The sequence below is a fragment of the Schistocerca piceifrons genome, chromosome 3 (assembly GCF_021461385.2).
Source record: "Schistocerca piceifrons isolate TAMUIC-IGC-003096 chromosome 3, iqSchPice1.1, whole genome shotgun sequence".
Lineage (NCBI taxonomy): Eukaryota > Metazoa > Arthropoda > Insecta > Orthoptera > Acrididae > Schistocerca > Schistocerca piceifrons.
Window position 1 is genome coordinate 288975503 of NC_060140.1, and position 25539 is coordinate 289001041.

General features: G+C 39.2%; 1 protein-coding gene across 1 annotated transcript in view; it reads right to left on the reverse strand.

Moving 5' to 3' along the window:
- Window positions 1-25539, reverse strand: part of LOC124788594 (26S proteasome non-ATPase regulatory subunit 2-like) — a 205575-nt gene that overhangs the window by 60071 nt on the left and 119965 nt on the right. Inside the window, exons 12-13 of the mRNA XM_047255864.1 lie at window positions 11402-11528; window positions 6391-6642 (exon numbers count right to left, since the gene is read on the reverse strand). Of these exons, the coding sequence (XP_047111820.1) occupies window positions 6391-6642; window positions 11402-11528 (379 nt within the window). The remainder of the gene's footprint in view (window positions 1-6390; window positions 6643-11401; window positions 11529-25539) is intronic.

Consider the following 25539-nt stretch of genomic DNA (forward strand, 5'->3'; position numbering starts at 1 on the left):
TCTCATACTACAAACTACAGCTCCATTTTTCTATTTCCAGTTGAATATAAGTTTTTACTGCCAGTTATTGATTCTTACACCTCTGACAATGATTTGTGTATGTGTACAATATCAAAGCAAATTGTGGTTCAAGGTCCATATTTTGTTGTAGGTCATCCTATAAGTGGCTGGGTAAGTCAGTTTGAAAATCAGATAAATGTGAGGGCATGTCACATTCAACAGGACCACACCTACTAAAGAACTACAGTATTCGAACTAAACTGAGAACAATTTTACCTTACCTTAACAGATTATGATGATGAGACACTTGAGGTGATGAGTTACATGTGGATATTTTGTTGAGCAATCTTTTTCACTGTGTGAATAACTATATCTGTATTGTGATCCAGCAATTGTTCATTTTCTTTTTTAACTACTTTTTTATTTTTGAGAAATACTACATAGTATAAAGTAACAGGGAAAAAACACATATAATTTAACTCCTTTTGCAATAGCACTAATGTATCTTCATATCTGACAGTTTGGCACATTGTTCTTCTGAAATAAAGCAGTTGTGTTTCTAAGGTCGACATTTTTATCTATTTAGCCAAATGGCATGTAGTAAAGTGTGTCCCATAGCCTAAAGCAATTGGCTGAGTTTCCTCAGTCCATTAATCTTAGTATTATTTCATCCATGCCCATATACTAACATCATATGGTAGTGGGGACCTTGCACAAACCTGCTCGTGATACACTAACCTGCCAGAGACCAAAGAGTTACCCAAGACACAGTGAACAGTGATAAACCTTGACAGAGGTAAGCTGACAAAAGGAAGGAAGACAAAGGTTCAATGTTTTGTTGACCATGAGGTCTTTAAAGATGGAGGACAAGTTCACATTGAGGAAGGATAAAGAGGAAGATTAACCATTTTCTTTCCAAGGGATTTAGATAAATAATTTAGGGACATTACATAAAACCTAATTGTGTATGGCCAGACAGTGATTTGAACTGCCATGTTCCTGAATGCAGGTCCAGTGTCTTAGCACTGCATCACCTAACTCAGTGCTGCTACACTCACAGCAATGCAGACCAGAGTATTTTTTGGTCAGGCTTAGATCAACATGATTGGTTCAATACTGATCAACAAACAGCAGAGCTTGACTTATCACACTGTCTGCAGAGTAAGTTAGTGAGCATTTCATCCATATTTGTTCCCTATAAAGCAGTCCATCAAGATTTACTACTTTGAGGATAGTTGTACAACATGTTTAGATTGGACAGTGGTATCCATCCTGGTTGGTTTCCTTAATTCTCATAGTAAGTAAAGGCTTATCCTCCAGTTCTTAGTAAAGTTTCATTTGAATAATGTGTAAAAAGTGTGAAGGGCTTAGAAATTCAAGTTTCATGAACTAGTTAGAAACTTTCACATATACACTCCTGGAAATTGAAATAAGAACACCGTGAATTCATTGTCCCAGGAAGGGGAAACTTTATTGACACATTCCTGGGGTCAGATACATCACATGATCACACTGACAGAACCACAGGCACATAGACACAGGCAACAGAGCATGCACAATGTCGGCACTAGTACAGTGTATATCCACCTTTCAGCAATGCAGGCTGCTATTCTCCCAAGGAGACGATCGTAGAGATGCTGGATGTAGTCCTGTGGAACGGCTTGCCATGCCATTTCCACCTGGCGCCTCAGTTGGACCAGCGTTCGTGCTGGACGTGCAGACTGCGTGAGACGACGCTTCATCCAGTCCCAAACATGCTCAATGGGGGACAGATCCGGAGATCTTGCTGGCCAGGGTAGTTGACTTACACCTTCTAGAGCACGTTGGGTGGCACGGGATACATGCGGACGTGCATTGTCCTGTTGGAACAGCAAGTTCCCTTGCCGGTCTAGGAATGGTAGAACGATGGATTCGATGATGGTTTGGATGTAACGTGCACTATTCAGTGTCCCCTCGACAATCACCAGTGGTGTAAGTGGTGTACGGCCAGTGTAGGAGATCGCTCCCCACACCATGATGCCGGGTGTTGGCCCTGTGTGCCTCGGTCGTATGCAGTCCTGATTGTGGCGCTCACCTGCACGGCGCCAAACATGCATACGACCATCATTGACACCAAGGCAGAAGCGACTCTCATCGCTGAAGACGACACGTCTCCATTCGTCCCTCCATTCACGCCTGTCGCGACACCACTGGAGGCAGGCTGCACGATGTTGGGGCGTGAGTGGAAGACGGCCTAACGGTGTGCGGGACCGTAGCCCAGCTTCATGGAGACGGTTGCGTATGGTCCTCGCCGATACCCCAGGAGCAACAGTGTCCCTAATTTGCTGGGAAGTGGCGGTGCGGTCCCCTACGGCACTGCGTAGGATCCTTCGGTCTTGGCGTGCATCCGTGCGTCGCTGCGGTCCGGTCCCAGGTCGACGGGCACGTGCACCTTCCGCCGACCACTGGCGACAACATCGATGTACTGTGGAGACCTCACACCCCACATGTTGAGCAATTCGGCGGTACGTCCACCCGGCCTCCCGCATGCCCACTATACGCCCTCGCTCAAAGTCCGTCAACTGCACATACGGTTCACGTCCACGCTGTCGCGGCATGCTACCAGTGTTAAAGACTGCGATGGAGCTCCGTATGCCATGGAAAACTGGCTGACACTGACAGCGGCGGTGCACAAATGCTGCGCAGCTAGCGCCATTCGACGGCCAACACCGCGGTTCCTGGTGTGTCCGCTGTGCCGTGCGTGTGATCATTGCTTGTACAGCCCTCTCGCAGTGTCCGGAGCAAGTATGGTGGGTCTGACACACCGGTGTCAATGTGTTCTTTTTTCCATTTCCAGGAGTGTATGTGGCATTCCTGCAGATACTACTTTGGACCACACATGATTTTTATGTACTCGCATGTTATGAAAATAACTAACTCTTACATTTCTGAAATTCTGTTTGTGGTCTACTGTCTGTGAAGATTTGATAGCAACAAAAGAAAGTGCCAATAATAACTATATTTCTTAAGTAAAAATTTTGTGTCCAGTATTTCACTAGGAAGTTACAAACCTGAAATATGGCTCCAAATAGGATGGTACTTTTGATACACTATCATCCCCTTCCCCCTTTTCTGTTTCATTTGCAAATAATATGTGGAAAGAATGGCTTAGTAAGAACCTTTATGATATATAATTTCTTAGATTTTTCTTATGTGCTAAGTTCGCAAAGTGAATGTGTGAGGAAGTATTACATTGCTTGACTCTTCTGGGAAAATATGCTATTGGACTTTTAACAGTGAACCAACATACACGTATCAAAAAAGGTTTTGCATCACCTTGGTTCTGAGAGTTCTGGAACCTGTAAAGAAAATTGGATTAGAAATCTACATAAACATCATTTCTGCCCTTTTTATTGCTCATGAAAACCACAAACTGTCTGTTGTACCACTGAACAGTGAGACCTTTAGAAATGGTGGTCCAGATTCCTGTACACACTGGTTCCTCTAATACCCAGTAGTATGTCCACTTGCATTGATGTATGGCTGTATTCACCGTGGCATACTATCCACAAGTTCATTAATGCACTGTTGGTCCAGATTGTCCCACTCCTCAATGGCGATTTGGCATAGAGCCCTCACAGTGGTTAGTGGGTGACATTGTCCATAAACAGCCCTTTTCAATCTATCTCTGGTATGTTTGATAGGGTTCATGTCTGGAGAACATGCTGGCCACTCTTGTCAAGTGATGTCATTATTCTGAAGGAAGTCATTCACAAGATGTGCATGATGGGGGCACAAGTTGTCATCCATGAAGACAAATGCCTTGCCAATATGCTGCCGATATGGTTGTACTATTGGTCAGAGGACGGCATTCATGTATTGTACAGCCATTACGGTGACTTTCATGACCACCAGTGAAGTGCGTTGGCCCCACATAATGCCACTCCAAATCAGCAGGGAACATCCATCTTGCTTCAATCGCTGGACAGTGTGTCTAAGGCATTCCACCTGATAGAGTTGCCTCCAAACATGTCTCTGACGATTGTCTGGTTGCAGGCATATGCAACTCATCAGTGAAGAGAATGTGATCCCAATCCTGAGTGGTCCATTTGGCATGTAGTTGGGCCCATCTGTACCGTGCTGCATGGTGTTGTGGTTGCAAATATGGACTTCACCATGGACATTTGGAGTCAATTTACGTATCATGCAGCATATTGCACATAGTGTGAGTCGTAACATGACGTCCTGTGGTTACATGAAAAGCATTATTCAACATGGTGGCATTGCTGTCAGGGTTCCTCCAAGCCATAATCCGTAGGTAGTGGTCATCCACTGCAGTAGTAGCTCTTGGGTGGCCGGGGTGAGGCATATCTTTGACAGTTCCTGTCTCTCTGTATCTCCACCATGTCTGAACAATATTGTTTTGGTTCACACTGAGATGCCTGGACACTTCCCTTGTTGAGAGCCCTTCCTGGTACAAAGTAAAAATGCAGATGTGATTGAACAGTGGTACTGACTGTCTAGGCATGGTTGAACTACAGACAACAAGAGCCATGTATCTCCTGGTGGAATGACTGGAACTGATTGGTTGTCAGACCCCCTCCATCTAATAGGCGCTGATCATGCATGGTTGTTTACATCTTTGGGCGGGTTTAGTGACATCTCTGAACAGTCAAAGGGACTGTGTCTGTGATACAATATCCACACTCGACATCTATCTTCAGGAGTTCTGGGAACTGGTGTGGTGCAAAACTTTTTTTGATGTCTGTATGATATATGCCTGTCTTGCAGCATCTGCCACTGGCTTATGATGAGCACAACATAATTTTACATGCATGCTAAATCAACCCCATGATGAAAGTGTCACTCTTCTTTGGATCTTCTCTGTCTCTTCTAGTAATCATACCTAGTCTCTTCTAGTAATCAAATCTAAGTAGAGTTCTAGATTACAACCAGTCCTCAAGAATTGGTCAAATAATCAAAGAGTAAGGCCATTTTTGAGATGAGTTTTCACTAGTCTTATTCCAAAAGTATAAAGTAATCAGTCACTGAGTCCAGTGGTAAATGGCCAAGGGGAGGAAAAATCAAATACTGAAATGGAAAATGGAACAGCAGGCTAAAACTGTACTAATACTCCTGTTGTTAAAGGTGTACTTCTAAAGAAACTGTTTTAAAAACTATAAAAAGATAGGACAGGATTGATGGACAGTACTTACTTCAGGAGGCAATATTCTTAGCACTGACTATAGGCATACAAAATTACAAGAAAGTATTCTAGCTTTTTGAATTCATAATTCCTTCTTGAGAGGTTAAAGAAAGATCAATTTGGGAAGGTTAAAAAGGAATGGCAAATCACTCAGACATCAGGCTGAAAGGGACCCACCTGCTGTGAGTCAGAAGGGAGACAAACTTTTTGTCAATAACCTTTCAAAATTTCATGCAAACCAAAAATGTACAATGGTAAAACTACCATATGGAGTAATAGGAATTTTTAAGTACTGTTTCTTGATAACAAAATAATCATGAGTGTACCTGTACTGAATAAAAATTATGAACAAATAATGTATGTACTGTAGATTAAAAAGTCATCTTAAGACCTACATGGTATCAATTGTGTCTCAAAATCATAATATTTGTTACTTGTGGATATATAAAACAGCATTTTATCTTGTATAAAACATTATTGTAATTAATTCTGTTATTCCAGAATGAATCTTTCACTCTGCAATAATTAACTAACTAACTAGTACGTTACTGTTTTGAAACTTCTTGACAGATGAAAAATGTGAAGTTCGGAAAAGGAATAGAGCTGCTGGCTCGATTTAAGATTTGAGTGTGTGTTCTGCTTACATACCTCAACTAGTATTTGTATTGCCCTTGAAAAGCAAACTTCTCAACTCAGGTCCTGATCCAGCATACAGTCTGAGTCTGCCAAGAAGTTTCAATCTTAGCCAGTTATGTTTACTATACAAAAATATCAATTGTACTGCAGATGAAAGATATGTGAGCAACAGTATGTGATGTGGAAGTTCTGGATGGAATAACAACAATATGGAAAGGATAGGCTGGTACTCACCACATAGAGAAAGTGCTGAACAGCAGACAGGCACAATAAAGATGATTTCTATTTTAGTAGCGTACTTCATTGCGCCTGTCAGTCACTCGGCACCTCCTCTACGTGGTGAGTAGCAATCTACCCTTTCCATTTTGTTAGTGTGTGATATTTAGGTGTACATCGTGTTAAAAGGAAAATTCATTTGCAAAAACTATAAAATTATGAGAGGGCATTCCTGGCCAATGTTTACAATTACAGGTACAATTTACAGGTACACACATCTGACAGAAAAATAAAGGGAACTCACTGATGATGGGGAAATATTATTAAAAATATATTTAAATATTTTCACTTACCAAGAAAACAGAGACCAAGACCCAGTGGTAGAAAACGAGCATATGTGCTAGCTTTCAATATTGTTGACATATGGAGCATACGATGAACAATTGCACTGACAACAGTGTCATTGCAAGTACCTACAGCAATGAGACCACAAGCTGCAGCAGCTAGACCAACCACTTCAGGACTGGAGTTCTCATCTGCCAGAGCAACCAACAGTAATTCCAAAATATCATCACGATTCGAGCCAGCATATGCTAACCCAAGACCTGTTGACAAAAATGGTAGTACACACAAGCGATATTATTTATGTTCCTGAAGTCAAGACACATTTCACATTCTTGAAAATGTCATTATCTTACACACACACACACACACACACACACACACACACACACACACACACACACACACACAGAGAGAGAGAGAGAGAGAGAGAGAGAGAGAGAGAGAGAGAGAAAGAGAGAGAGACTGACCAGAAGCACATGACTGTGGCACATAATGTTTGCTAAAGATTCAGTAATTACCTTCTTTAAGTGGCTTAGAAGACTAGCATCCATATGGTTCACCTTACCTTAGTATGGAACTGCTTCAGTGGAATACTCAATAACTCATGCCGATGGGCTCAAACCATGCTTTTGGGCATCCCAGCAGAAGTTGCTAATCTCACATGAATTATATTAAAAACATTTCATCAGAAATGTGTGGGTGTTTCTCAGAGGATTATAATCATCACATATCATAAATACACCACACAAATACTGACATATGATCTTCTGTCCCAAATTTTATGGGACAATGTTACCAACTGAAGTATGCAAAAACCTGTATGATCAACATTGCAAAAATACGTTTGGTATTTAAATAATCCAGCACTTATTCTTTCTTCCATATGTTTTATCCTGTACAGTCTATCACAAAGAAAGACTTTCAGGAATGAATAATTGCACACATTAACAGAGAGAAGTAATTTAAGATATCAAGGAAAAACTGTAGCTGGTTCTAGATACGGAAGAACATTACTGTGTACACTGCACTTCATTTAAATGTACAGTCAACCTTGACTATATTGTCAGTAGGTCACAGATTACGTGCATCAGGTCATACAAATACCTGATAGTAATGATGTACATAATTTATGAGTAATGGAGCCCACACACCAAATAGCAGAGTGTTGAGTCATGGACAGGCATGTGAATAAGAATGAAGCCTTTGCTATCTTTTGGAATAAACCCCTTGATGAGCTACAGTACCTACACACACACACACACACACACACACACACACACACACACACACACACACTGGAGTTTACTTTGACTTGTTTTAATTAGTAGTAGTGTAAAGAGCATCACTGTGCCTGAGTTTGTTGGAACTCATGTGCAGATATGAGAAAGAAAAATGTGAGTACAGCACAGAAAGTGCTGAGCAATAAGTAATTTGGACTGGCCAGTGAGGGGTCACTTGCACTTTGCAGTCATGCTTTGGGGATGCTGTGTTCTTCAAAGAAGAAAGTGGCCTGATGACAATGGTCGAGCACTAACCAAAAAAGAATATTGTTATATACACTCTGTGCCATGCTCTCTTAAATACAAACTTATGATTTTGGTCGAGCACTGAAGCATCATGGATGAACATGTTGTTTGAAAAGCTTTATTAATTATCTGTTGTTGTGAATTGAGAACTTATCTGAATATAGAAGAATTATGGAAACCATATTTCGTGATTTTGCAGTGAGTTGTTTAATTGTAGAAGCTCTCTTATAGCTCTCTCTCCTCTGCAATTGGAAAAGAAGTCGGTGGTCAGATATGTGGCACTGCATAGCAGGACCAGAACATCAAGAGAGAACAAGACAGTGACCAGGAAATTCAGAAAAGAAGCTGACTGTTACTACAGGGAAGAGTAAAGACTTGGCATCTCACAATATACCGATCACTTAAAATCAACCCATATGCATGTGCATCTTTGTGTATTTGTACTCTAACTCATCAAAGGATTTCTTCTGAAAGCTAGCAAAGTTTTCATTCTTTTTTGTATGATTGTCGAGGACTCAAAACCTCTGCTGCTGCTGCTCCTTTTACTCCTAAATTATTTACATTCTGCCATAACTTTCCTTACTATATTGGGAGTAACAAAGCACTGATACACCTACGTTTTGGAAGGTTAACAGATGAATGTTAAGAGATGAACGATGGATCATTCTGAATAGAAACCATGATGTAAATACAGGGTGATTCAATACGAATGGGACAAAAAGAAAATATTCTTGTGACTACAGTAATGATTTATTTTAGAAATACACATATAGACTGAAACATTAACTCACACAGTTTAGGTTGGCAACAATGAAACAATGGAAAGTCACTGCTGTTGTCCATCACTGGTGTCATGTCATAGAGTACACAAAATCATCACCAATAATCGTTGCTTGAAGAATTTTCAGATCAGGTTTGGTAAAGTGCTACTACACTGGTACAACATTGCTAGCTGGCCAAGAAATTTGAGGAAGCAGGATGCATATGCAAGAAGAAAACCACGGGATGGCCATCTGTTGTGAATGCAAAGATAGAAACATTTGTATGATCATGAAAACAGCCCGATAAAATCCACACATTGTGCCAGATCAATGGTGTTGTGCAAATGTCTACAGTTCATGCCTTACAGAATTCTAATTCCCAGGCCCTAAAACTATCCTTTAAATAATAACTGAGACAGTTATGCAATGATTTTCAAGCACAAATAGAGGTGGATGGTTTCACAGACAGGATTGTGTTCACTGACGAAGCTACACTTCACTTAAGTGGCAAAGTGAACAAGCATCATTTGAGAATATGGAGTACAAAAAATACAAATACCTCTGTGGAATATGAACATAAGTCTCAAAACTGAATGTTTTCTTTGGAATAACCAATTGCAGAGTAACCGGTCCTCTCTTCTTCACAGATTCTACCATTACAGACACAACCTATCTCGATATGCTTTCTCTATGGTTGCTGCCTCATTTAGCACCAGGACCAAGCCCTTCCACATTGCTCTAACCTTGTATGCAGTCACCTCAATAACAATCTTCCTCAGTGCTGGATTGGTCATGCTGGGTCAAATGATGCGTTGTTCTTGTTGTGGCCTCCTGGATCACCTGACCCAACACCAATGTTTTTTTTCTTTTGGGAATGTGTGAAGAGCATGGTTTACAAACCCCTATTTTCCACAGGAGTTATAGCAGCTAACCTAGATCCATTGATCAAGTTACATTGTATTGGGTCTGGCAAAATACAACATCGAATGGACATTTGTCATTTCACAAATGGAGCCCACACCAAATGCCTGTGAATGTCCACAGAAACTGTGAGAGCTAATCTTTCAGTCTATATCCAGATTTCCAAAATAAAGTCATTACTGTAATCACATGAATACTTTCTTTTGAATCTTTCTGTATATGCTTTATTCTTTTATTGCTAGTAAATTCCATCTCTATCTGTGATAAGAGCATATTTTAAGTAACCCAGCAAAAGTTCTCAAAAGAAACTGCAGATATTGTGCTTCACTAAGATTGGTCATTAAAAACCTGGATTAATGACTCTGTTGTAAATAAAAATACACTAGATCATAATTGCAAAACAAGACTGAAAATTATTATCCACTCTGTTGTTACATTTCATATTACAATTTTCATCTGTTCATGTCACAATTGTGACTTCTGTTGGCTCCACAGAGGGAAAACACTAGTTTACTCATAAACATAACGTGTTCAATCAATCCATCATTAATAATTACCCAGACATAAAATGCCATCTAGCTGGCATTCTCTGCATACACAAATTGGCATACATGCCAGCAATTTTTGAAATACCTAGTTGTGCAAAAATTTTCCACAGACATTTGTTGAGCAACAATCAGTTGCTAGCACAGCGTTCTCTATCATGTACATTATGTTGATTTGGTGTTCAAATATAACAAGTATACTGTGAGAAATTCATATTCACACTAAAGTTGGAAATCACAGGAAACACTGCTCTTTGTAGTCTTCTTCACACAAGAAACTACCACTGACATTCTTAAACAGATGACCTCACAGTCTTACTGCAGTTATTGTAGACATACACATGACTGTATAGCACTTTCAATGGCCCTCTCATCTACATAAGCAGATTTTTCATCATATAATGGATCTTTGTGTATGATCATTGCTGGCATTACAGAACGGAATACAAAATGCACTACTAAGTTATTTAATTTTTTTTAACTCAGTGAGGTTAACAATACAATCTGCCATGTCATTCCTTTCTGCAAGTGGTCAACAAATATCAATACAAATAATGTACACATTTAACTGCCCAACACTGCTAATGACACAAGTTTTAAATTGTTGTTCCTTGGAAACCATTAAGAAATGAATATACATTCATACAGTATTTTCTCATCATGGTTTATTTATTAATTAATTCATATTTTGTTGATCCAGTATACAAGAGAATTTCATGGATATGGAACAAGTCGTAATTATACATGAGGCTCTGAAACAGATTAACTAATTTTTACAGAAAAACAATGTTACTTCACATGACTGTGCTGCTGTCTACCATATAGGAGCAATTTTTTTTGCCATATATAATAAATATGTTGAGATGCTGATAAGTTATTTATTAGTAAGAACCACACATTTTTTATAATTATTTTGGTGCAATAGAATGAAACATGATATCTGACAAAGCCGATTTCCACTCTCTACAAACAGCAATTACTTTTCATTCTGTTGCTCTTAAGTGTTACAGTACTAAATAAATATGAAGTGATAATCTGACCATTATCAATTATAATTTTAGGCTATTTTTCATTTTTCATGTTAATTCCTCATATGCAGGTGCAACTTTATTATTACAGCCAGGAAACAAAATATTCTTCTCTACAATTTCATTAACTTTGTCCTGGCTCTCCAAATTTTTCAAAAACGTTGCTATAGTTACTTTGGTAAAAAATTATTTTATATTTTATGGTAAATAGCAGAATGTAAATGAATTTGATAATCACCTAGAACTGATCCAATACGTAGTATATTGCTGTCATGTAAAACATAATCCATCAGCAGTGCTTTTGCTGGTTCACATTCATTTCTTACACCACAGTTAACAACTCCCAAGGCTAAGAGAGCTCCAGACTGCACAAAGAGCAATGTAAAAAATTAAATTAGAAAAAGAAATTAAATTATCAATGGGGAAATTTTTTTAGGAAGCAATGTCAGTGAAGGGCATGTTCCAGTCCACATTATTTACAATTTTTTTCTATAATGTGAGAAGAATCATCTATATTATATACTGGGTGTGTGACTGTTACAGACAAACAAAAAAACTTTATGAGTAAAAATATAATGATGTACTAGATTTTACAGTACAGTACAGATTTAGGTAAATAACTGCACAAATTTTACAAGGAAACAAAAACAGCACACAGAAAAGATTTATAAGGCAGAGAAGGATAAATAAATGATATACAATGTAACATTAAGAGACCAGAATATTAGGGGTACCCCCAAAAATATGTCAGTTCTCTCTCTCCGAAACATGCACAAGTTCTCACACACACACACACACACACACACACTTTTACACTATATGATCAAAAATATCCGGACACCCCTAAAAACATACGTTTTTAATATTAGGTGCATTGTGCTGCCATCTACTGCCAGGTACTCCACATCAGCAACCTCAGTAGTCATTAGACATCATGAGAGAGCCAAATGAGGTGCTCCACGGAACTCACGGACTTCTAACGTGGTCAGGTGATTGGGAGTCACTTGTGTCATACATCTGTATGCAAGATTTCCACACTCCTAAACATCCCTAGGTCCACATTTCCAATGTGATGGTGAAGTGGAAACGTGAAGGGACATGTATGAATGCATGCTTTCACAATGATATCTGTTAATACAACTTTCTCGGGTTTCAACCTGCGTTAAGTGGTTTACTGCCCACATTGCTGTGCTTATATAGCCGCACCGTTGCTCGTGATGTCACTGGTGCTCGGTCTCGCACCATATATGGTAATGTTTTGGCTGTGCGACCACTGGGCCCCCTTCAACTCCCTCAACACCGGATCCCATGCTGTACTCAGCTGCAATCCACTGTCTCTATTGAAAGTGTTGTCAGAAATTCTAATCTCTATGGCCTCATTTATAATGCTATCTCAGAAGCCATTAGTGCGTTTAATAATAGACATCTCATCGAATGAAATTTGGTGTTCGTTTTTCAGAGCATGTTCTGCTACAGCTGACTTTTTGGGATAGCACAGACAGTAAGACCTTCCTTGTTCTATGCGGCGTTGTTCAATAGTGTGAACACTCTGGCTGACATTGAACTGCCCACATCCACATGGTATCTTGTAAATTCCTGGCATTCTGAGTCCTACATTGTCTTTCACAGATTTCATTAGTTGCCAGATCTTTGTCGGAGGCCACAAGATTGTGTCTATTTTATGCCTCTTCAGGATCCGACTAATCTTCCCTGTTGTCAAACCAAAATACGGTAAGAATGCAACCTGCTTGGTGTCTACTTCAGAGGTCTTCTTCCTTTGAGGCTCGGATGACACTGCTTGTGAGATCTGTTTGTTGTTGTAACTGTTTCCCTTAAAAACTTTGCGTAAGTGGCTCAATTCCCTCGGCAAGTTTTCAGCGTCTGAGATGGTTTCAGCTTGATGTATTAAGGTCCTCAGAAGTGACTGTTTCTGTGCTGTGTGATGGAAGCTGGTGGCATGCAGATACCGATCCGTGTGGGTGGGCTTGTGGTAAATGCTATGACCTAGAGAACCATTGGGTTTATGGTGGCAAGCACGTCCAAGAACAGCAGGGAACCCCCCTTCTCTGTTTCCATTGTGAAGTTGATGTGGTCATGGAGGCTGTTGAGATGCTCCAGGAACTCTTCTAACTTTTTTTGACCATGTGGCCAAATGACGAAGGTACCGTCAATGTAGCGATAAAAACAGCTTGGGTTTGCAGGAGCCGTGTCCAAGGCTAAGTCTTTGAAATGCTCCATAAAGAGGTTGGCTATTACTGGAGCTAATGTACTTCCCATTGCCATGCCGTCAGTTTCATTAAAATATTCTCCATCATGTAATAAATATGATGACGTCAGAGTGTGCTTAAATAAATCCACAATGGTGTCGTCAAAGAGATGGGACAGCAAGTCAATGGAGTCTGTGATGGGGACACACATGAATAAAGAAACCACATCAAAGCTAACCATAATATCCGCTTCAGCAAGTCGCAGACCTTTAGTCTGATAGATGAAGTCAGTCACATTCTTTATGTGGTGTCCACAGTGTCCGACATGCATAGAGAGGAGGCTGGCCAGATGTGTAGCAAGTTTGTAGGTCAGCGATCTGATGGTACTCACTAGAAGGGACTTAACTTTGCTCCTTCACCACAAAGCATCCCCTTCGCTGACATATTGAGTGGTGTTGAACAAGCGGTTTGTAAGTTTACAAGTGATGTGGCTGAGGAAATTCATAGAGAAACGAGCTGTGTTCTTTTAAAATCCAAACCACCAGCTTCAAACATGACTAGAGCTGAACACAGTGGCCTCCATGCTCTCCAGAATGATCCTCTCACTGTTGTCCTGTAATGGATCTGGGAGATTAGATGTGTTATTTTCTACTGGATTTGTCTATACCAGATCTAATGAGGGAGGTTGTAAATGTTTTCTTATATTTTTGTCAGAATATTTTTTGTGAATTGTAATTTGCCTTATTTTATGCTAATTTGCTTATATGTTTGAGAGTGACAGCATATTGATTAATATTAGTAGATGTGACAAAGAATATCAAAGAGACTGGTTACAAGTGGAAGCTTGTGTGTTGTGTGAAATGTCTTTGATGCTGGAGTCTTTGATCGTAGTCAGTCGGCAGTGAACTCTCGGTGTGTCATGGTGGAACAATGTACTGGTCCCCGTTATAATAATTTGCAAGTGACCAGCAAAAATGAGTTATTCTACTACCTTTTTATATAAACATCAAGAAGGAAGCACATTCAGAAAAATGGTATTTGAAGTACCAAAAATGAGGCAAATGCATTGAACCAGGACATTTCCACAGCTGACGAAACAGCATTATGGAATCATACTTTCACTAGACAACTGAAGCAACACAAAAAAGTCAAATATCATCTTATAAACATTTCACGGAAAAGTGAGTACTGTCATGAAATATGCGAAATTCAAGTATATAAAAATAGTGAACATATTTCAGTCCTACCAGCTGACAAGGGCAATGCTGCTGTCTTAATGGAACGAGCCGACTATGACGCAAAAATCAGACGGATGTTTGAGGAAGACACATACCAAAAATTACCTCAGAAACCAACACCCAGAATAGTGAGGAAGACTTCAGAGCTTCTCAAACGGTCATCGCTGGAAGAAAATACTATGAAGAATCTCCTCCGCAAGGCACCAACACTGCCCACATTGTAATGGTACTTGAATTACGTAACCATTACGGCACCTCAACTCAACCTCTCGATACCAGCAATATTCTACTGTGTTTCTGTAAAGTAGTTGACGTATTTCTAAGACAACATTCAGATTTGATTTCTTTAATGTAGAGGTACTTTGATATATCGATATGTTTGTATTGCGATGATATTAGTCTTATGTGTATTCTTTCTTTTGTCACTATGATCTTTGACGTACTTGTAACTCTGATTTTTGGGCGCATAAGCAGTTAGTTAGTTAGAGAGATGGACACACCTTGAGGCTGATAGTGAGTACCATTGGATCGCCGACCTATAAACTTGCTAAACATCTGGCCAGCCTACCCTCTACACATGTTGGACACTGTGGATGCCATATAATGAATTCGGCGGACTTCATCAATCGGATTAAAGGTCTGCAACTTGCTGAAGGGTATATTATGGTTAGCTTCGATGTGGTTTCTTTATTCACGTGTCCTCATCACAGACTCTACTGACTTGCTGTCCCAGCTCTTTGATGACACCATCATGGATTTATTTAGGCACACTCTGGTGTCATCATATATCATACAGGATGGAGAATATTTTAACCAAACTGACGGCGTAGTGATGGTAAGTCCATTAACTCCAGTAGTAGCCAACCTCTTTATGGAGTATTTCAAAGACATCGCCTTGGACATGGCTCCTGCAAAGCCGAGCCGTTTTTATCGCTACGTCGATGATACCTTTGTCATTTGGTCACATGGACATGACAAGTCAGAAGAGTTCCTGGAGCACCTCAACAGCATCAATGACTACATCAACTTCACAATGGAGGTAGAGAAAGAGGGTTCCCTGCTGTTCTTAGACGTGCTTGCTGCCATAAACCCAATGGGTCTTTAGGTCATAGCATTTACCCCAAGCCTACCCACACGGATTGGTATCTGCACGCCGCCAGCTTCCATCACCCAGCACAGAAACAGTCGCTTCTGAGGACCTTAGTACATCGAGCTGAAACTGCCTCAGATGCTGAAAATGTTCTGAGAGATTTGAGCCACTTACGCAAAGTTTTTAAGGGAAATGGTTGCAACGACAAACAGCTCTTACAAGCAGTGTCATCCAAGTCCCAATGGTAGAAGACCTCTGAAGAAGACACCAAGCAGGTTGCATTCTTACCGTTTTGTGGTTCAACAACAGGGAAGATTGATCGGCTACTGGAGAGGCATAAAATAGACACAATCTTCGGGCCTCTGGCAAAGATCTGGCAACTAATGAAATCTGTGAAAGATGATGTAGGCCTGAGAATGTCAGGAATTTACAAGATACTGTGTGGATGTGGGCAGTTCTATGTCATCCACACTGTTCACACTATTGAACAGCACTGCATAGAACATGAAAGGTGTTACTGTCTGCGCTATCCTGAAAAGTCTGCTGTAGCAGAACATGCTCTGGAAAATGACGTCTATTATGAAATGGACTAATGGCTTCTGGGATAGCATGATAAATGAGGCCATAGAGATTAGAATGTCTGACAACACACTCAGTAGAGACAGTGGAATGCAGCTGAGTACAGTGTGGGATCTGGTGCTGAGGGAGCTGAAGCGAACCCGGTAGTCGCACGGCCAAAACATTACCATGCATGGTGCAGGACTGAGCACAAGTGATGTCACGAGTGACGTCTCGAGTGACAGTGTGGCTATATAAGCACGGAAATGACAATCACCCGACAGTCATCCACTTGACAATGGCAGAGGAGATCTCTGCTGAAAGCTCGTCGGCAGTAAACCACTTGACGCGGCTTGAAACCCGAGAATGTTTTATTAAGTGAAGGGACATGTACACCACAAAAGCATACAGGCAGACCTTGTCTGTTGACTGACAGAGACCACTGACAGTTGAAGAGGATTGTAATGTGTAATAGGTAGACATCCATTCAGACCATCACACAGGAATTCCAAACTGCATCAGGATCCACTGCAAGTACTATGACTGTTGGGCAGGAGGTGAGAAAATTTGGATTTCACGGTGGAGCAGCTGCTCATAAGCCATACATCATGCCCATAAACGCCAAACAATGCCTAGCTTGGTGTAAGGAGTGTAAACATTGTGCTATTGAACAGTGGAAAAATATTGTGTGGAGTGGCGAATCACGGTACACAATGTGATGATCCAGAGCAGGCTGTGGGTATGGCGAATGCCCAGTGAACGTCATCTGCTAGTGTGTGTAATGCCAATAGTAAAATTCAGAGTGGTGTTGTTATGATGTGGTAATGTTTTTCATGGAGTGGGCTTGCACCCCTTGTTGTTTTGTATGACACTATCACAGCACAGGCCTATTTTGATGTTTCAAGCACCTTCTTGCTTCCCACAGTTGAAGAGCAATTCAGGGATAGCAGTTGCATCTTTCAACATGATCGAGCACCTGTTCATAATGCACGGCCTGTGGCAGGGACTGATTGCATGACAATAACATCCCTGCTATGGACTGGCCTGCACAGAGTCCTGACCTGTATCCTATAAAACACTTTTGTTCTGGAACACCGACTTCATGCCAGGCTTCACAAACCGACATCAATATCTCTCCTAAGTGCAGCAAATGGGCTGCCATTCCCCAAGAAACTTTCCAGCACCTGATTGAACATATGCCTGAGAGAGTGGAAGCTCTCATCAAGGCTAAGGGTTGGCTAACACCATAGTGAATTTCAGCATTACCGATGGAGGGCGCCATAAATTTGTAAGTCATTTTCAGCCAGGTGTCCAGATACTTTTGATCACATAGTGTATATTATGCCATTTACATGCTGTATTTTCAATGATACTTCTTTCAGAAAAACTGTCACTTACATCTGTATAAAGTTGTTACAGCAAAAAGCTTGAAGTATTCAGGCTATAACTTAGATTGATGATGTGATGAAGAATCCATCAACATTATAAAAATAAAGACAGTGATACGTTAATACAAACTGCTTCAATATTTATTTCACAACATTTAGATTCTTTTTAATGAATAAAAATGAAGCAGCTTTCTGTCATAGCAATAAATGTGGCAAAACTGATTTTTGTGCCTGACATTTACTTCCTTAGTTATATGTATGATTTATGATCAAGTGAGTTGGCACAGTGGATAGCACCGTGTACGGCCATCCTGATTTGGGTTTCCGTGATTTCCCTAAATTGCTTCAGGCAAATGCCAGGATGGTTCTGAAAGGTCATGGCCAATTTCCTTCCTCATCCTTCCCTCATCTGATGGGACTGATTACCTTGTTGTTTTTTCCCCTGCCCCAAATCAACCAACCAACCAACAAGTGATTTATGGGATTTAAAACACAGACTAAAGCATTTTTTAGTATAAATTAATTGCGATTTTTTATTGTCACTACTAGGCCAAAGCATTTATTTTTAGAAGGAATAACATCAGAGAATTCAAATTATTGAACTGAACAAACTTTGGCAATGTCTTCTGTAGCAGAAGTTAAAACTTTAGGCTGAGAATGATGCTGAAGCACGGCCAGTAAAATCTCAGTTGAGAGGAATTCTTTCTCTTTGTTGACTGTATGTCTGTGACCAGAAGAGAATCTCTTAAAAGTTCAGTTCATGTATATGTAGCCACCTTATGCATCTTCTGAGGAAAATCAACCTGTATCAACAATGACCCATGAAAGGAGCAACCCCCAGTCTTTTTAAGATACTCCCACAGTAGATATTATTCTGAGTGATAACATTTTTTACGGTAAAGTGACTATCATTTCTCACAAAAATTGTCACTCCCAAAATGTACAAAATTGCATTACAATGTGGTAAAGCTTCAAAGGACAAACTATGTGCAGATGCACAAATGATGCATCAATGATCAGTGATACATGTGTCTTCTTTAACCACATAAATCTACCATGGCTCAGCCTTGATTTCTGCATGAAACTCAACACACTACAACATGAAGATCCTTGTAAACAGTCTTTTCTAAAGGTGGTTGATTATAAAAATGTTGAAAAATGTGATTTTAGTCGTTACTGCTGAGTTAGTATCTCACATAAATTGTAAATGGGAATTATGAATCTTCATGAGAGCATACATTGTATTTATTCACAACATAGTTCCTATTATCTTATTAATTTTCTCATTATACAACCTCACAGTTAAACAAAATCACTATTTTGCACAGTATAATTTTGTACTCCCTATATTTACTTTCTTTTGTATCAATAATCAATGTGTATGTTTATATTTGGAAATTTATTATTACTCATGTCCATAAATGTAAGTAATGGATAATGCCACAGTCAGTCTGTCTTTGCATGAAGTCAATATCTCCCAGTCAATGTTGATGTTTGGAAATCAATTAGGTAATATTATGTAGTCACATTTTGTTTCAATAATAATCTTCCCCAAAAAGTGAACACTTCTGCTTCAGTTAGTTTGTTAATAGTGTAAAATTGATCACTAATGAAAATTTGAACAGTTATTGTTCCTTCACAAGCAAATTTAACTTTAGGTCATGTGACAATAAGAATTGGGGAATAAAAGTTGCCACTGTCGAAATATTTCATTGTTTAGTCACTGTACTAGCCTGTGATTAATATTCTGTATGAATTGTTGTAGAAAAGCTTAACATTGCATGTTAAGAGTGATAATAATAGAGGAAATGTGTCAAGTTAACTAATGCATTATTGTCTCCAGCATTTCAAACTTGGTACAAAACCAAATTACAGCAAGCAACCAGACATCAGGAAGCAGCAGTGAGACCACTGAGGAAAATCCAGGATAGTAACATTCCAAAATAAGCAGCAATCACTTATGTGGGTGTTCAAAGATGAACTGAAACCAATAAAAATTTCTGTTTACAAAGCAGTGCCAAGGAAACAATCACTTATTACTTTGGTTACATTTGACAAGCAAGGTTTTGTGTTTGAATTCTGGTCCAGCATACAATTTTAATCTGTCAGGAAGTTTCAGAACAACATACGTACTGTGCGATAGTGAAAGATTAATTCATGAGCCTTGATAGAAACTGAGCTTATAATATGAGTGATAACTTGGATAAGGGTAAAACTCAGCCTTTCACCAATATTGTCCACTTTGTACAGCACTGCCAAGCTATGGTCAACCCAAAATGAGTTAATATGAAACTTTAATTTGTGCTGTTGACTGCTGACAAGATTAACAATTCGATGGTGTCAAATGAGTCACGTTCATACCCTGTGGATCTAGGATGACCTAGTATACACTATTAACCTGTCAGGAAGTTTTAAAATAGTACACACTCCACTGGAAAGAGAGAGCTTCATTCTGGAACTGACCCCTGTGTCAGGTTATAGTATACATGATTTGCCCCTCAATGCCACTGGGAATGAAATGTTGTTTAAACTTATAAGTAATAATTCAGTTAGTGGACCTGCGCCCAGTCAAAGCCACATTTTTATTATAACTGATAAAACACAAGACCTTTTTTATGATGGAATCATTTAAGAGGTATCTTTATAGAAGAAGTGTTCTTTAATGGGAAAAATTTGTACAGTAAGTGGTAATGCATACAGAAGCTTATTAAGACTGTTTCATCGAAATACATGGGGAATTAAGGACAGTGTTCATGAACTGCTGGTCAACCTAGACTCCAAGATTATTTGTATCCCCAATCACTGTTTTTGTAGAATTTTGCTTCAATTCTATAAGGAAAACCTTACAAAGATGGCTGAAAAACTCTGTACAAGGTATAACACCTTACAATAGCTATGTAGCACCAAATGGGGCTCTACAGCATCTAGTTACAAACAACAGCTTTAGCTCTGATTTATTCAGTAGGAGAATGCTGCAACCTCATCTGGCTTAATATTTTCTACACCAGGAAAACACCCATGAAGCTATACCACACATTGCAGTTGATTTTGAGCATGATTAAGAGTACTTCTACCTTCTAGCTTTTTCATTCATTCTCTGATTACATGAATATTAAATGACTCCGCACTAGAAAAATTATTTTCAAAAGCTATTTGCTTTGAAAATAATAACTTTGATATTGTGTAACACTGGGAGAAAACCTGAGAAGCTAGTGCTACAGATCTCAAGAAATCTCCGAAAAAATAAACAGCTTTGAGCTGCAGAGAAAATCCTGGATACAGCCATGTGAAATTAAAACTAACCAATGTAAATGTGTGAACTCATGGTATAAATGGAAACTAAATACAGTTACAATGTGCAACTGTGGATCAGAAAGGCAGATAATCAAGCATACAGTACAGACATGTTCATTAAGAGCCTACATCAGACAGTTTAAAGACTTTCTGAATATGACTGATGGTTCATTTGACACCACACATAACCTTGATGTTTCCATAAGGATGTTATTCTTTGCTTATATTCATCAATGTGATTTGTAATAATGACATGTGATAAATAAATGATATTTGTAGAGAAGACTTCTAGGTTTCTTATACAGAGATATATCTTACGCAATTTTTGGGTGAAGAGTTTTTGTAGAAGGGGTAGAGTGATCATTGATGCCAAATATAATACTTTATTCAAAAATTATATATAAAAACAAAGATGAGGTGACTTACCGAACAAAAGCGCTGGCAGGTCGATAGACACACAAACAAACACAAACATACACACAAAATTCAAGCTTTCGCAACAAACTGTTGCCTCATCAGGAAAGAGGGAAGGAGAGGGGAAGACGAAAGGAAGTGGGTTTTAAGGGAGAGGGTAAGGAGTCATTCCAATCCCGGGAGCGGAAAGACTTACCTTAGGGGGAAAAAAGGACAGGTATACACTCGCACACACGCACATATCCATCCACACATACAGACACAAGCAGACATATTTAAAGACGGTCTTTAAATATGTCTGCTTGTGTCTGTATGTGTGGATGGATATGTGCGTGTGTGCGAGTGTATACCTGTCCTTTTTTCCCCCTAAGGTAAGTCTTTCCGCTCCCGGGATTGGAATAACTCCTTACCCTCTCCCTTAAAACCCACTTCCTTTCGTCTTCCCCTCTCCTTCCCTCTTTCCTGATGAGGCAACAGTTTGTTGCGAAAGCTTGAATTTTGTGTGTATGTTTGTGTTTGTTTGTGTGTCTATCGACCTGCCAGCGCTTTTGTTCGGTAAATCACCTCATCTTTGTTTTTATATATAATTTTTCCCACGTGGAATGTTTCCTTCCATTATATTGACTTTATTCAAAAATATTGACATACAAAAATATTTTGCAGAACAAGCATTTAAAAGCTGTGATGGAGTATTTGCATCTCCTTTAAAGACATTCCAGTTCAGAATGCAGTATTTTACTCTCCAGGTTTGAAACTACATTAAGCTCAGTCCTTGCAAAACACGCAAAGTTACTTTCATGTGGAGATTTCAAAATTAACTTTTCAAGTGATTCTCCATGGTCCAGTATGTTGACAGGTCTACTAGAGTCCTGCAGCCAGATAAAGTCAGTATCAAGCTAAGGCCCATAAAACCAGTAGCACATTCACAGATAATATCTTCATAGACTGTTCACTAGTTGCGAAGAACACTATGAGATGAAATAGTATGGGAATGTCAGAACCTGCTGCACAACATTATCACCGAAAGGAAATATAATAGTCAGTTTACATGGTAATAAAAGAGAAGAGTTTGTTAGCAAAGCAGACATATAAAGCCAAACATGAAAGGCACACTTCAAAATAAGTCTACAATACAAATAACTTTGATGACATATAAACGTCTCAAACAAAGTTTTCTATCAACAGCATTAAAATTTAAAAAATCTAAGAAATAACAGACTAAGCCTTATGAAACATAAAAAATAATTTTATTGTGAAAGAAAAACAAAACTACAACCAAAATAAAAGACGTTTATTTAATAGTGCAAATATTTTCACAACTATGACATCAAAGTCTGCTGTTGGGTAACATTCAATTCCAAGTTGCTCCACTACACGCATTGTAATATGTTTGGATCCCTCTTGACATGCTATCCACAAGGAGTCTGAGGCACTGTTGCTCAAGTATGTCTCACACTTTATCAGCTGTCTTCCTTTCATCATCAACAGTGAGTGGAAATCCTGCAAGCTTCTGTTGATAAGGACCCACCGCCAAAATGTTGGCTGTAGAGCTGGACAACAAAATGGAGACTTCTATGCTAATGTTTCACAACCCTTATGTTACCCTTCATAGTAGTGAAACATGTCCAGTATCCACATATAACCAAGATCACATAAATACTTATTTATTTTTGACAGCCAGTTTCGCCAGGCTTTGCTGCCATCTTCTGGCCTTCAAACATTGTTACAAAACATGTTCACTGTGAGTTGGAACCTCATGCTAAGTTGTCATATTAGCTGATAAAATGCAGCACATTATGAAAAGGTTTGTAAAAAAATAAAATGTTTACATTCAAAAAGCAGCCTGTGCACATGAGTGCTACATATACACTCAAAAAACACCTTGTGCAGACGGTAATGTCCATAAATGTAGCACTCATGTGAACAAAGTGCTTTTTGAGTGTAAACATTTGATTTTTGACTAACGTCTGCATAATATGCAATGTTTTATCAACTAATACGATGGCTTGGTGTATGAATTCACAACATCCAGGTACTAATGGCTCCAGTATGCCTATATCGACAAGTTTGAATGTCTATACATAAGGTCATATGACAGCTGAAGATGGCATATTGAATTGCTGAACCTCATGAAAATAAAATAAAATAACTTTTCAAATTGCATGGCTATTTTATGATTTTCCTTGTTAAATATTTCACCACCACTGTCCCACATCCACATTGGATCAACAGAGACTTGGAATAAGGTTCCAACTCACAATGAAAAATTTTGTAACAAAACTTTCTGAAGACCAGGAGATGACAGCAAAGCCCATTGAAAATAAACAACTTTTTCCTGTTTAAACAGATCTCTCTTTCTCATTTCTTTACATGAGAAATTTTAATTCACATATAACATCATCTGAAAATATGAATGACCCAGGCATGCATTGGTATCCACCTCTACACTCTTCTATGACAATCATCAAGGGTCAAAAAAATCCTACATTTGTCAGTGAAGAGAACCCCATGGCACTCATCCAAGTTCCACTCCATGTATTCTCTTGCCCATCACCTAAGCACATTACAGTGCTGGTGGGGTTTGTACCATCAGTTGTAATGGCTGTCTTGAGAGTAAAATGGCCATATGGAGAATGTTGTGCACTATCTGGGTTGACATAACTCCACCAATTGCCACCAAATGACAGTGCACACTTCTGTTGACTTCTCTTTGGGCACCTACAAGCCATTATTTGTAGCTGGTGTTATTGACAATAGGCGACCACCAAATGGGAGATATTTAACATTTTGTCTCGTGATATTGGTTGAATGTTTGAATAATGTTGCTGTGGTAGGCAACTTACCGTGCTGACAGACTTTACTGCTGCAAAGTGTTCATGCCCACACAGTGTAAACTTGAAATGATCCTTAAGGCATGTTGCTAGACTGAACACAGTACATGTGACACATTATCACATTCACAATTAGAAACACAGCATGCTCTACTGAACTACACTATGATTGATGGTTTATTTTTATCTCCATGACACAAGTGGCTGTATGTAGCAATTTCATATGATCAAAAGAGCACTGACAAAGAGTTTTATGATCAAAAACACACGAATTATGCATGTGTGAGGGTAGTGCAAAGATTTATTTGAGCAGTCTATGAAAAATTTTTACAAACCATCACCTTTTCCATTAAAAAAGGCAGTCATAAATGCAGTACTAATAAGTAACCATTACAGATAACTAGCAGCACTGAACTATCATGACAATTACAGCCTCATAGATATGCTAAAATTATGTAATGTGCCAAGAGAATATGAAGCTCTCAGATCAAAGTTAAAACTATATGAGCAGTTTGGAGAGAAGCAAATGGCTCATAAGTGAGTGCTCAACATAGTAGATCTCTTTTGTGAGAGGATGAATCTGTTACTGATACACCAGAGTTGTGCAAACTGTTTAATCATCACTTCTGTCAGTAGGTTGCGAATGGAATAAAATTTCATTGGTACTGGCAAATAAATATCCAGAGCTCTTAGCAGCTGGTGTTACCTGATAATTATGTTACATGAAATAACTGGAATCAAGCAAGTAGGAAATTGAGTCTATCTGAGCCATGCCTGCACTCATATCAATTCCAGATGCTTGTTCAATGCATCTGGTTTCATTCCCTAGTGACAGTCTATCTTGGCATCTCTTTGGCAACAGCCTTGTGACTTGAAAGGATTTTAAGAATATGCATGGCTCACTGTGGAGTCTTGTTTGGCTGGTTATTCTGCAAGCTAAGAGGGCTGACTCACTGAGGATGGAGGTGTGGTTGCCATGTAGTGGTTGTTGTCTGTTTACCATGGAGAATATGTTGATACTGTCTCATTGTTTCCCTCTGCCTTCGCAGATGTGGTTTACATCTTTTGAGTCCACCAGTTCTCATTTCTGGTGTCTCAGTTGACAGATATTGTCTCCCAGCATTCCTTGTGCCTCTGGAGACCAGCATAGAAATTTATTGTGAGCACCTTGTTGGCAAATGTCATGCTATTAATGAGGAATTGCTGCCTGTGTTAGGTGAAGTCTATGGCAGATTGAGAATTTATGGCTTGTCCCAGTCAATAAGTTTTAACAAGGTGAAAGCGTTGTCCACTAGCTGCTACTTCATAAATAAAAGAGACTGTGTTTTAGATTATGTGGGTAAAAAATTTTATTTT